The sequence below is a fragment of the Bubalus kerabau genome, chromosome 1 (assembly GCF_029407905.1).
Source record: "Bubalus kerabau isolate K-KA32 ecotype Philippines breed swamp buffalo chromosome 1, PCC_UOA_SB_1v2, whole genome shotgun sequence".
In the NCBI taxonomy this organism is placed as follows: domain Eukaryota; kingdom Metazoa; phylum Chordata; class Mammalia; order Artiodactyla; family Bovidae; genus Bubalus; species Bubalus kerabau.
In genome coordinates, this window is record NC_073624.1 from 86,723,519 (window position 1) to 86,738,288 (window position 14,770).

Here is a 14,770-nt window from a genome sequence, read left to right on the forward strand (position 1 = left end):
AGAGGGTTGCAAAGACTCAGACATGACTAAAGCGACAGCAGGCACACAGCCCAAAGCAACCAAAACTACTACTGACTTGATTTTAATTAAGACCTAATAATCAATGTACTTTTTAAATTCTTAAGGTATATTTAAATGGACAAAACCATCTTACTTTGAGTCATAAGCCATATACTGTGTATAGATATATATATTTAAATATTTTTAAAAGCTCCTAGTATTAGTCTCTATCAGAAAGAGTAAGTTCAGAATGGACTTGGATGAGGAAAAATTAAGGAGTAGAGAACTTTAAATATTTTGTAAATATATGACAATGAAAAAACATTAAGTGGACCAGGTAAAAATTTATTAAAACATCTCAAATGTGGATGTAGGAAGTAGTATATTCCAGGAAGTGAGCTGACCAGAAGCTTGAACTCCATGTTTTGATATTATCATATAATTTCCAGGAACACAGGGCTCCAAATGAGTAAAATGAATTATGAAGTCATAAAATCCTAGGAAATCCCACACATTTTTTTCCTGAGAAAGTTCAATATGCTTCTAGTTTAATAGCTGCAAAACCTCTTTAGACTTTGGGCAAACATTCAGTGAATACCTCTCCCTGAAACTTTCTACCTCCTGCATCCTAAGCTTCTGTGTTAATAGAACCATGCTTTTGAGAGCCTACTTGAAACACTATTTTCCTCATGGATTACTTCATACATTGGTGTAAAAGTTCATTTTCTAGAAGACGGTATGATATCCTTACCTGTTTCACAGCTGTGCCCGGTGAAGCCTTGTGGGCAGGCACACACGTTGGCGGCAATACAAGCTCCTCCATTTCTACAACCATCTTGGCAAAATGCTAAAATAATTCAGATACATGATTTTAGCACTTTATAAGGAAACAATTCAAGATTCTTCAAACTAGCTTTTCTTTATTGCCTTGGAGATGTTGACATCCAATTATACATCCTATTATAATTTCATATTCATAATATACTTCCCATATAGGTAAGAAACTTCAACACAATTTGTAGAACAATACTTTTTCTGATGTTAAGTGTTTCACCTATAAAAGAAAATACTGAACTTTCTTTTAACAAAAACCAGTAACCTTACACAGCAGGAAGTGCATTAGAATTAGTATTACATCTCATTATAACAATCTAAAAATCTTGAAATTAAAACTATAAAAAATGGCAACTATCCTAGACAGTTACCTAAAGAGCAGACCATCATCTAGAGAATGAGACTCAGAAACTAGAAATGATTGAATCCTATGAGGCTCTGATCATTCTTCACACTGTTCAAAATGTCAAAAAATACTAGAAAAATGCCCCATCTTTCAAAAAGCTATAAATCCATCCTAAAGGGATGAATTGGTCAATAATGAGAATTTGCCAAAGGGGTCTTAGAGTCTTGCATTCCCCCGCCAAGGATAGGTCAGGATCCAGAGCAAAGGAACTTCATGGCCTGTTGTGTTAGAGTGGGTTTGTGAGTGAGGGGAGTTTTTCTGTGAGTAGAAAAGGTAGCCAAACTTCAAGCCATTGCAAGGGTGATGTTTTGAGATGGTTTGGCTTCCAAAAAAAAAAAAAAAAAGTGGGAAAAACAAGGTAGGTAAGACTGTGTACCGGTAGAAACTTCTGTTTCCACCTCAATTTATACTTTGTTTCTATAAGGCTCAGGGCTACTCCCTCAGCCTGGCCAGGTCTGTCATGGATGAACCACACCAGCATTTTCCAGGCCTCAAGCAAAAGCTTTTTCTCTAATTTTCTGGCGCATGCTTCCTATAGTTAGTTAGGATGTACTTTCCTAGAGAGGTAAACTGTAGAAATCTGAGATTCTGTGGCTGAGTTAAAAGAAGCTTGACTTGACTTCTTTGATTCTAGGTCCTAATCTGTCTTCATCCTAGGCAAAAACAATACCTAGTCACCAGGAATTTGCAAAGAGATTAGGAATTTAAGTCTCATAAAAAGAAAGGGTATATCATGTATATATCTTCACTGGAGTAATTTACAAGATTCCAGCATGTTGATGGAGGACAGGATGCAGATCCTATATCTAAACTGCATCTCTTCCCAGCTTTTGACATTCCCATCAGAGAGGCACACAGGACTGGAGAGTCTTTACTCAGGTAACCTATAGTCCTAATTTCCAGAAGAAATTTATAGATCCTGGAAAGTTCTCCTTATTTCAAAGAGTTTTCTATCTGCATCTACTCAAGGCGTCAAGAATTCTTTACACTATAAACTTTACTCTTCATATGAATAAGGAGTGAGAGTCAAGTAAAACTAAGACTGAGAAGGTCGGGCTCCCAGATGAAATCTTAACTCTCAGCACACCCAGACGCTTTGGGGAAGTCCTAAGGGATCAGGTTCACTATGCTATGGATTTAGCTTTTCTCTGGATCAGTCTAGATTCTGAGGAAATCTTTGTGGAATTTGGACCCCTAACTGAGCAGATCTTCACAATGCTCTAAATTATGGATTTCCATAACTTTTACAAACAGAATAATCCTCTGGCTCATCCATGTCTGCATCCAGTGTATTATTGCAGAACAGGCCTTAGACTCATGCTCCAAGGCCACTGCATTAATAATCATTTAGTGTTATTTCCTGTCTCCCATATACATGGCATCAAATAAAATTAATTTTAGTAATCTCCATGACAGTGTATTTGAGGAATGGGCAGTTTTGAAGCTTAAAATGCCTAAATTAGACAAATCATAAGTTTTATATGACATAATAAGGAATATGGACTTTATCCTATGGAAGTCAGTATGAGTTTCCAAAACAGTTTCCAAAATAGTTTCCTCTATTTCCCTTGTGAACTAGGAGGTAAGCTCATCTGATGAAGGAAAAAGAAAGCATGGGTGCAAGAGAGAATTAATGGATGGTGGTAGACTAGTTGGAATGTCCACTGATGCAAATGAAAATCTGAGAATTATTGATAAATAATTCTCAGGTATAATTCTCAGGTAAAATCAGAGATGACAATACATACGAACCCAATATTCCCGGTTAATTAGTACCTAACAGCTCAAGAGAGAAAATAGAGAAGAAAAACAGTCTGACTGATCCCAAATAGATATTTTACAGTGAATCATGGTAGTAAAACAAGTGGATTGATGGTACTGCTGAAAAAATACAGCTGCAATGTTTGGACTCAAAAAGAAGTATATGAACCTGGGAGGAGACTGGAAAACTGGATGAAAAGGAAAGATCAGAGAGGTTAAAGATGAAAATCTATGAAAAGAACAGAAGGGAAAAACTGGAAGCAAAGGGACTTGGGGTTAGACAATAAAAATTTAAAATCTAGATTTCAAAGATGGAGCAGTTCTGTACAAAAGTGCCTCGGGTATGGTTATGGCTACAGTCTGCTTGAGAGGAGTAAAGGTGCAAAACCACTGCGGTTGAGGTCATGGAACATTAAATCAGAGTTGATGAACAGCTGGCCACTTAAACACTGATGTGATCCAAGAGGAAGAACATGAGCTACACTTTGAAGTTCTCAATGGCTGTGGGAAACACCCAGAAGGTAGGTAACAGTGATGAAAAAGGGTGGAGAGGAGAGATGGAGTGCATCATCCCTAATGGAAGAGGTATTAGCACTTAAAATCTTTTACCTTTGCATGTAGTTCCATTCCCGGTATAGCCTGGCTTGCAGACGCAGTTGTGTCCTCCAACAGTATTGAAGCATAAAGCATTTTCATCACAGTTGTGCTGATTTGTGACACACTCATCATGTTCTGAAATGAGGATACAGTTTTGTTACTCAAAGATAGATTTTCAAAGACACTGTGTTTTAAATTGTACCTATATCTTTGTTATTGTATGGTATTTCTTTCCAACAAAAACATGCACAAATTATTAAAGAAGATTTTGTATTTTGAGGTACATACATAGTGCATACATCCACAAACTTTGAACACAAAAAGATTTGGACAAAAGGCAAATGAATAGTAGGAAGGAATAGAGGAGCAGACAGGGAAGGATAGGGATTAACTCTCAGAAGTAGATACCACAGCCAGCTGTTTAGTCTCAGTGGTTAACATTATATCTCATGATATAATCGGCCACCTAACTTTTTCCTATAGTAAGGGAAGGATGATAGGAAAGGAGATGTGACTGTATTGCTCCACGAATCCTGACCTGCAGGATAATGGAATTGAAGCCCTGGGAATTAGATGCAGTTAACACCCACATCCACACTTGCAAGCATAAAGATACACATGCAAACTGTTGGGGGTATTGGCATTTCTTCGTAAGTTGCCTCTTTCTGCAAAGGAGGTCACACTTTTCTTAAATAAGACAAACTTGCCTTTATAATATGTGCAAACACAAACTTTTTGAGATATACAGTCAATATGATACCTTCTCTAACTGTGTGTAACCTGACACTTTCAAAAGCACCGAAACACACTTGATACCCCCAGCTCTGCTATGAGAGAGGCAGAACCAATGTCATTATCACTAGTTTAAAGACAAGTCAATGGTGGCTCAGAGCGCTCCAGGGGCCTGCACAAATTCAGTCATAACAGGCAACTTCAGGATTCTAGCTCAGTGTTCAGCAAAAATGTAAATGTGAGGAATAACTACAGTCAATATGAGAAAGAAAACAGATCTAACACTAGAATCAAGACAAGTAGGAAATGAAATACAGATAAGGAAATGCATACGAGTTAGTTCAGTAATCTGAAATCCCTACAGCCTCATACTCACACTGATCACCCAGGCTCTTGCATAAATTTTATTCAGGTCTAAAATTAAATATGTATTTTAATATAATTACATTAATTAACCCATTAATTCACCATGATATAAATAATCAAAGCAAAAAGAAATATTTCTTTTTCACTTTAGAACTCTTGGTATTTTAAACAACATACATACTATTCTAAACAACATAACAGTAATATATCTAATTTTGAAAAAAACTTGCCTTTGACATATGCAGTTTAGACTAACATTTAACTACTAAAATCAGATGCTCTTTATTTTTTTTTTAAAAGGTTAACATTTCATGATTCTATGTCTTGTGTTAAACAAGCTCAAAGTTGGATACCTTTAATTATAGCTCTATAATAACTTTATAAAGATTATTCCCAATAACTTTTCAGAGGACAGAGAGATTTCAGTCACTAAGGTTTTAGAATTACAGTAATAGATACCTTATTCTACAAATTCCTGGCTGAATTTCCCCCAATTATATAAAATTCCACTTTTATTATTTAGAATCAGAATATTTTAGAGATTTTAATAAATTTATGCATACTGATGGAAGCCTAGAAAACAGCTGGATTACAAATGGATGTCTTAACTGGGGCTACCCTTGGACACGATTAAATATCGGAGAGACCAGAACGGGCAGCCTACCTACCTGAGTTCAGCTGCCTAAAGCAAAATAAATCTGCGCTGTGTAGTTTGCAGCTGCTGCCAATTTTCTTTCCAGTGCAATTCAAAGAGCTGCAGTTAATCTATAAATCTCTATATGGATAGCTACAGGCCCTTTAAAGACAGCTGCTGATTGATTTGATGCTGTTTTTATCCCTGCCTTGCTTGTCCTCTTAATTAGATGGTACCCACTGGGTAGAGGAAGGGCCTAACAAGATTTAGTTTAACATCCAGTATGGCAATGTTCAACAAACATAAATAAATGCACAACCCAGGATCTGCTTTCCTCTGTGGTCCTTTACTCACAGCATCCACTGAAATGAAGAAGTGGGTCCTAAGCAATTCAAGGGTGAAGACAGTTTTCCAGTTTTCAAATGTACCAGTGCACACTGGTGCAAACGTTCTCTCGGCCTTCAGTGCCTGCCCCATGGGTTCTCCTGCCCCATGGATTTAAAACTACTTTTAAATTCAGTTCAGTCACTCAGTTGTGACTGACTCTTTGTGACCCCATGGACTGCAGCATGCCAGGCTTCCCTGTCCATCACCAACTACCGGAGCCTACTCAAACTCATTGAGTTGGTGATGCCATCCAACCATCTCATCCTCTATTATCTCCTTCTCCTCCTGCCTTCAATCTTTCCAGAATCAGAATCTTTTCCAATGAGTCAGTTCTTTGCATCAGGTGGCCAAAGTATTGGAGTTTCAGCTTCAGCATCAGTCCTTCCAATGAATATTCAGGACTGATTTCCTTCTGGATTGATTGGTTGGATCTCCTTACAGTCCAAGGGACTCTCAAGAGTCTTCTCCAACACCATAGTTCAAAAGCATCAATTCTTCGGGGCTCAGCTTTCTTTATGGTCCAACTGTCACAATCCATAGATGACTACTGGAAAAATCATAGCTTTGACTAGACAGACCTTTGCTGACAAAGTAATGTCTCTGCTTTTTAATATGCATGTCTAGATTGGTCATAGCTTTTCTTCCAAGGAGCAAGTGTCTTTTAATTTCATGGCTCAGTCACCATCTGCAGTCGTTTTGGAGCCCCCACCCCCCAAATAAAGTCTCTCACTGTTAAATGACATGTTTTCTGTGAAAATATCTTTCTCCTACCTCCTGCAGAGTTGGGGGCTTCTGTCTGCTTTCCCTAGCACAAGGCTCTCTTACTATATTTTATCATAAGTGTCTGCTTCTCCTTGGTCCTCTGTTTTCATGCACCACTTGGGACTGTGAAGTTTAGGAGAAGAATTTTACATTTTTCTTTGTATTTCACTTCAGCATTTAAAGATAGTGTTTTGAATAAATGATTGAAAAAATGAATGACCAAATCAGGAAAGCTAGGATAACCTTCCTCTGCTGTTATCATTCAAGTCAACCTAATCCATTCAACTGTATTGTGTGTGTATGTGCTCAGTTGCTCAGTTGTATCTGACTCTGTGGCCCCAGGGGCTAAAACCCACCAGGCTCCTCTGTCCATGGGATTCTCCAGGCAAGAATACTGGAATAGTTGGTCATTCCCTCTCCAGAGAATCTTCCCATCCCAGCGATCAGACCCCTATCTCTTATATCTCTTATGCTGGCAGGTGGATTCTTTACCGCTGAGCCATCTGGGAAGCCCCATTCAACTGGAGACTAGATATCAAATGGAAAGCTACTGAAATTTAAGCTGTTTTTTTGTTTGTTTGTTTTTTACTGATTTTCCTATCATGGTATTTTATTTGGTTTGGAATATTTCAAAAGTTTATTAAGATAGCAAGACACACTTTGAAAACAAATATTGATTCCTTTTCATCATCACTTTATTTTTTTTCACACAACTTAAAGTTGGTCATACAATTATCAACTAAACTGTGATCTTAAGAAAAGTCTTTTAAAATGCCTTTCCTGAAATCTCACAGAAGAATTAACTTTAATTTGACAGCTCTTTATGAAAGAGAATGTGAATGAAGCAAGGAGCAAATATCCTATAAGGTTATCTCAATAAATAGTTAATGATTGCTGTGCCATATCTAGTTTTGGTCAAATGTCAATCTTTTTACCCTTTCCCTGACTCACATACCCCTAAGGACTCAACCACCAACCCACCAGTCAGCCTATCCATTTTTAAAACTTCCTCCAACATTTTAAACATATAATTGATAAAATAAGGAGGGAAATATTATGACAGAATTTAAATCAATATTATATACCAGTGTTTGAGAAGAGCATGTCAGGATGTAAGTGTGAATGAATTCCAAGTTTTATTTCACATATAGTGAAATGCAGACATTTCAGGTATGATGTTCAGAATATTCAATCTGTCAGATTCAATGCTATCCTCATATCCTCAGATAAAATGTCATTGTTCATATGACATGACAGGTTCAAACAATAGCTGGGATTGAAACCAAATGCACCCTTTACTTTTTCTTTTCACTAAAAATATTAGCACATAATAATTTTAATCAAAATATAATCATTTTTGTATCTATGCATTTTAAACAGTAAAATGGAAAAAAGAAAGAAATACTGAAGGAAAACTCCATCCTTTAACATTTCTTAAAAAATAGTAATATGGATGTCAATTATTACAGTACATTCTATATAGAACAGATAACCTTATAGTGATAGCTGGCAAAAATTTCTCTTGAATGCCATAATTCGCTTGCTCTGCATCTTCACATATATGTGAAACTGGTTTTATACCAGTGACAAAGGTCAGCACAGTAAAATTCATTTATGAAAATAGAGTAATAATATACATACCTGAATCTACCTAAATGTAGATGTTACATTGGAGAAGGCAATGGCACCCCACTCCTGTACTCTTGCCTGGAAAATCCCATGGACAGAGGACCCTGGTGGGCTGGATAGTCCATGGGGTCACTAAGAGTCGGACACGACTGAGCGACTTCACTTTCACTTTTCACTTTCATGCATTGGAGAAGGAAATGGCAACCCACTCCAGTGTTCTTGCCTGGAGAATCCTAGGGATGGGGGAGCCTGGTGGGCTGCCATCTAGGGGTCTCACAGTCGGACACGACTGAAGTGACTTAGCAGCAGTAGCAGCAGATGTTACATATAACAAAAATATTTTCGTTTCACTAACCTGTGTAAGTTAATGTATCTAAAATCATTTTAAGACTCAACACCCAACAGATCATTAGTCATAATAACACATCAGATCAGATCAGATCAGTTGCTCAGTCGTGTCCGACTCTTTGCGATCCCATGAATCGCAGCACGCCAGGCCTCCCTGTCCATCACCAACTCCCAGAGTTCACTCAGACTCACGTCTATCGAGTCAGTGATGCCATCCAGCCATCTCATCCTCTGTCGTCCCCTTCTCCTCCTGCCCCCAATCCCTCCCAGCATCAGAGTCTTTTCCAACGAGTCAACTCTTCGCATGAGGTGGCCAAAGTACTGGAGTTTCAGCTTTAGCATCATTCTTTCCAAAGAAATCCCAGGGCTGATCTCCTTCAGAATGGACTGGTTGGATCTCCTTGCAGTCCAAGGGACTCTCAAGAGTCTTCTCCAACACCACAGTTCAAAAGCATCAATTCTTCGGTGCTCAGCCTTCTTCACAGTCCAACTCTCACATCCATACATGACCACAGGAAAAACCATAGCCTTGACAAGACGAACCTTTGTTGGCAAAGTAATGTCTCTGCTGTTGAATATGCTATCTAGGTTGGATTCAAATTGAATTTTAAAATTGGTATTCATATTGAGCTGTTTCCAGAATGAATATACTATCTAGAGATGAGATGGCCATTCTAAAATTCACATAGCTTTTCTCAGTGTGATTTCAACACAGACATACAATACACATAGCACATGTTCTATTCAAGAAATTCACTATGATACAAAATGCAAATACTACAGAAAATAGGAGTGAAAGTAATTTAAATATATTTACAATTCAATTAAATACAACTTTTTCAATGTCTATTTGTATTAGGATTTTCCTGGGATTAAAAATATGACTATAAGTAGTAGTTACCCTCACACAACTTATAATTTAGTTGGGGAGATTAGATAAAAACATAAAAGCCATACATGGCTTCATTATGAGAAATGCTGAAGCAAGAAAGTAATCTCTGTTTAAAAATGTTGTTGAGATCAACAGAGAAAGTCATTTCTAGTTGGGTAAGTGGGAATACAAGAATGACTTTATGCAGAAGGGAGCATTTGACACAGATATTTTTTATGTGTGTGAAGGAAAGTTACAGATTCTAAATTAAAACAGCACTTACATATTTGCTTCTTTTCTATTTGGAATCTTGAGCCTCTTACAAGGTTGAATGAATTTCAGTGCTTTGTAATAATTGTACCTCTAATTCAGTGCTTACTACATACTACACACTTTGTAACAAAAACCACTTCATTTAATCCTCATATTCACGAGGAAACATCATTATTTTTCGGAAAGTTAAATTTGGCGTGTAGATGTTACCTATCTTGCCTGAGATCACATGGCTGATAACTGTTATTGCTGTGAATCAGGACATCTGACTCCAGAAAGTAGTCTACTGATTGCTATGCGATAGAGCCTCCTGACATTTAATGATAAGTCTTCCCTGATCTATTTTTTTACTCTAGTGATCTTTGATGTAATTATCCAGAAATTTTGAATGTTTATACATTAGAAGTCTTCTAATGCTTAGTGTTAGGAAGCTGTTACTGCTGTTCAGTTGCTACGTCACATCCAACTCTTTGTGACCCCTTGGACTGCAGCATGCTATGTTTCCCTGAATTTCACTATCTTCCAGAGTTTGCTCAAACTCATGTCCATTGAGTTGGTGATGCTATCCTCATCCTCTCTTGTCTCCTTTTTCTCCTGCCTTCAATGTTTCCCAGCATGAGGTCTTTTCCAATAAGTCTGCTCTATCAGGTGGCCAAAGCATTGGAGCTTCAATTTCATCAGTCCTTCCAAAGAATATTCAGGGTTGATTTCCTTTAGGATTGACTGGTATGATCTCCTTGCCATCCAAGGGACTCTCAAGAGTCTTCTCCAGCACCACAGTTCAAAAGCAACAATTCTTTGGCACTCAGGTTTCTTTATGGTCCAACTCTCACATCTGTATATGACTACAGAAAAATCCATAGCTTTGATTATGTGGACCTTTGTCAGCAAAGTGATGTCTCTGCTTTTTAATATGCTGTCTAGATTTGTCATAGCTTTCCTTCCAAGGAGCAAGCATCTTAATTTCATGGCTGCAGTCACTGTCCACAGTGATTTTGGAGCCCAAGAAAATAAAATCTGGCATTGTTTCCACTTTTTCCCCATCTATTTGCCATGAAGTGATGGGGCCAGATGCCATGATCTTAGTTTTTGGAATGTTGAGTTTTAGGCCAGCTTTTTCACTCTCCTCTTTCATCCTCAAAAAGAAGCTCTAGTTCCTCTTCACTTTCTGCCATTAGAATGGTATCATCTGCACATCTGAGGTTGTTGATCTCTTTATTGTATTTTCTAGTACTTTGACCCTATAAGAGCATTATTCAAAATTATAGAACTCCATAGGACAAAGCACTGAGGTAATTTCAGCTCATACTAAAATTCACATTTTCACTCAAAAGTTGAGAGACATTTTCAATACAAAAAAGGAAAATAGCAAAATGGTCAAGTACAAATTTTTGAAAAACAAAGTAACTGTCTCATAGAACCTGGACTCCAGCACTGCTTCCCTCAAATTAAGTCTTTGGAAGTTCAACCTTAATGCAGTTTGGCAAACAGATATCACCAATGTCCAAGAGTCAGTTAGGCTTTGGTAATGTGATCCTTTGCTTCTGGGTAATTCTGGTTTATATCCCTGTAATATACCAGATCCTTTGGCTGACATCTTTACATAGTAAATTCCACTCTTCTGATAACAGAAAGTAATATATCTTCATAGCTTTATAACTGGCCCAATACTCTCAGAGAGTCTTTCTTTTCCTCTGATAGATTTCTCCAGTCACAAGAATTACATTACCTATGCTGCATCTTCTACTCTCCTGTCTAAATCCAGAAATGCTGGGAAAACAGTGGCTATCACAATACACAGGTGAAATTTTCACAAAGAAAACTGCTTCACTGTCTTTGAACTGAGTGTTTTCTAGACTACAAGTTCAAAATGAGCATATTCTCTCTTTGAATGTGGCAAGATGTGGCTCTGAATCTAGTGACAACCAACATCAGGCCTTTACTATGATTTGATTATTAAAAACCTGGGAAGAAGCTCCATCAGACTTAAGACTGGATAAGTCTTGCAGCAAGCAAGCCCACAGAAGTATAAATTTTTCTTGAAACTGAAAGTGAAGTCGCTCAGTCGTGTCCGACTCTTTGCGACCCGTGGACTCTAGCCCACCAAACTCCTCCATCCATGGGATTCTCCAGGCAAGAATACTGGAGTGGGTTGCCATTTCCTTGAGGAGCTCTTAATAGCATCATCAGACTATATGGTTAGATTGGGGATTTATCTCAAAAACAAAGAACTGCTTGGTTATTGTCCTCTTACATTTCTGGAAACCATATTGCTTGCCTGAAGGTATCAAGGAGATTTGCAGAAGCTCCTCCATGAATTTCAATCATATGCGTCCCCACCAAAGTCAATGTGCTCTGACCTGTAAAGAGCATCAGAATATGACAGCCCATGGGTCTGCAACTGAGATCTCTTATTTTTCTCTCAAAAGAATGGCAACAGTGATGAGTCCCCAGATAATACATGCCATCTCTGTTTCTCAAACAAAATAACTCTTTGGATTTGACCATAGCCCCTTGGCTTTCCTGTTGGCTCAGCGGTAAAGAATTCCCCTGCAACGAAGGAGATGCAGGAGATACGGGTTTGATCCCTGGGTCAGGAAGATCCCCTGGAGGCGGACATGGCAACCCACTCCAGTACTCCTACCTGAAGAATCCCATGGACAGACAAGTCTAGTGGGCTACAGTCCATAGAGCTGCAAAGAGTTAAACTTGACTGAAGCAACTTAGCATGCACGCATAGCTCCTTAGAACATTCACAGGATAATTTATTCAATGGCAGGTCTTTTCAAAGTGAGTACAAACTGAATATAAAGAACGTCTCTATTACAACTCAACAATTTTTAGATAATTTGGGGGCCTACTGGAAAGAACTTGAAGCACTTCCTTCTCTCTTCTCCTTTCTTCCTCCCCCTCCTCAAATATTTAGTGATCCAGCATGTGAAGACATAGCGCTCAATGACACCAGCAAGACAAATCTCTGAAATCCAAACATCTGTCCTAATGATTAAAGAAGACTGTTTCCGTTTATCAGTTTAAAATGTCCCCCATCAACTGTTCTGTAAGGGGACCCTAACTACATTTGAAGGACAAAGTAGAAATATGAGAAAATTATGTACTATTATAATAAGCAATAGCAGGGAGGTGACATGATACATATGCTTTCCAGACAGGCTTGGTTTGAGATGCCATTTTATTCAAAGTTCTCAGTGGCCGTGAGAAAGTTAGCCGATCTTTCTAAGTTTAAAATGAGAAAATTAAGACCTACGATAGAGAACTATTGCAAAGAATACACTTAAAGGATGAAGGTAAGCACACTGGCAAATAATAGACCCTCAACAGATATTAGTTACCCTCTCATCTCATTACCTAGTTCAGTGGGAAAACTCATTTTGTCTTTATTAGCAAATGGACAGCTAAAGATAATGTCCTCTTTTCTATTTCAATTATTTGGAGAAAACCTAAATGTCTTACAGAATTTGCTTTCTTCGTAATCTCTTCTGAAATCAAACACATTCTGGACATTCTTCTGTTTTCTAAAATGCCGCTGAAACAACTTTCAGTGGTTACATTAAGGGAAAATGCCTCTATCAAACCTACCCAGAGCTATTCATTTTGTTTCTTATAGTTACCTTACTTATTCACTTTTATTAGAGAGAAATGTCTATTTATTACAAGGTCATTTCAACAGAAATCTACTTTTACTTTTAACACTATTCAGGTAGCTACAAGAAATTATACTTTCAGCCTGCTTAATGCCTACAGCTGTAGCAAAGCCACTAAAACTCATTTTTACACCCAAGCATTTCTTGTTCAGTACTCAAGTTTCCTGTTCACTGACCACACCAATTCAACACTGACTTCTTGTTATTCTTCAGTTTGTTCGGCAACTAGGAATTTTTAGATTTCCTTCCTTTGACATGCTTGGTTTATTTTCTTCTAGTCTTTTCACTTAGAGTGAAAAGACTTCACTTAGAGTGTTCAGACTTCTTGCCTAATCCTTATTTGATCAAGAATCTTAACAACCAAAGCACAAATTCCCTCTTTACCCTTACAGAAATTTCACAAAGAAATTAAAATTCAATTTTTATTGCAAAATCTTACTTTGCCCTATTTTGTGTCTCATGGAGTAAGCTTTGTCTGAACCCAACGTAGGGCAACAAAATACTTTGAAGCATCAACCAGGTGATTTTTATTTGTTCTTTCAACACACATTTGTGAAGCTTCTGCTGTGTGAGTCTAGTGCTCCAGAAGAGGCAAAGATGCATCAAACTGGGATTTGTGACCTCAAGAAACTTTTGAACGATTACAGGATTCATGATGTGAAGAGAGAATAACTATGATATACTGCAGCTATTGATTAGTGCTGTAAGAGAGAAATCATAGTAATAATGACAATAGTTAATTTCTAAGTGCTTACTACATACTCTAAAGCATTACATTAAGTGTTTTATATGCATTATCCCCTTCAGTCTTCACAAAAATCTTTTCAGATTAGTCCTATTATTATTCCTATTTTACAAATAGGAATTAGAGCTTTCTCAGAGCCAGGACATTTCCTTGCCAATGCCATATAGCTGGGAGGTGATAAGACCAAAAATTAAAACCTATAAACAGAGATCTCAAAGGTTTAAAGAGGAAGAGATGAGGAACAACTGAGAAGCATTCCCGTAATTCCAGGAAAATGTCATGTAGCAAACAGGCCAAACAAGCGAGTCTTGAAGGACAGAAAGAGTTTTAACAGGAAAAGAACAAACATGGAAAGGAACATTCCACATGGACAGAGCGTGGGTGCAAAAGACACAAGATGAGGTACAGAGACTGAGCTGCTATAGCTGATGACTGACAGGGAAGAGTATGGAACAGTGTGAATAGGGTCAGGAAAACAGCACGATTTTATCAGGTGGACTATAAAGAGCCACTTCCTCTGTACAATACAAAGTGGGATCACAAAATTAGAGTTGATTTTAGGGAAATTAATAGCGGTATGCAGTGGAGGAGAGAATAACTTTCCTTGACACAGGGAGGAGTCCTATGTTAGCAAGCCAGCCTCCCTCTCCTTAATCCCTCTTTCTTCCTTTTATTCTTCTCCTTTTAAATTGGTGTTAGACTATTACTGAGAGTTGAAAAAAAAGTGTCTGTGCAACACTGAGTTGAAACAAAGGGATACAGA

General features: G+C 37.8%; 1 protein-coding gene across 5 annotated transcripts in view; it reads right to left on the reverse strand.

The window, feature by feature from the left end:
* The window catches only part of NELL2 (neural EGFL like 2), a 420,064-nt gene that overhangs the window by 127,320 nt on the left and 277,974 nt on the right, over positions 1-14,770 (reverse strand). For all 5 annotated transcript variants that reach the window (XM_055581465.1, XM_055581456.1, XM_055581449.1 and 2 more), the window contains 2 exons: positions 3,611-3,733; positions 752-847 (listed from right to left, as the gene is read on the reverse strand). In XM_055581465.1, coding sequence (XP_055437440.1) covers positions 752-847; positions 3,611-3,733 — 219 coding nt within the window. The remainder of the gene's footprint in view (positions 1-751; positions 848-3,610; positions 3,734-14,770) is intronic.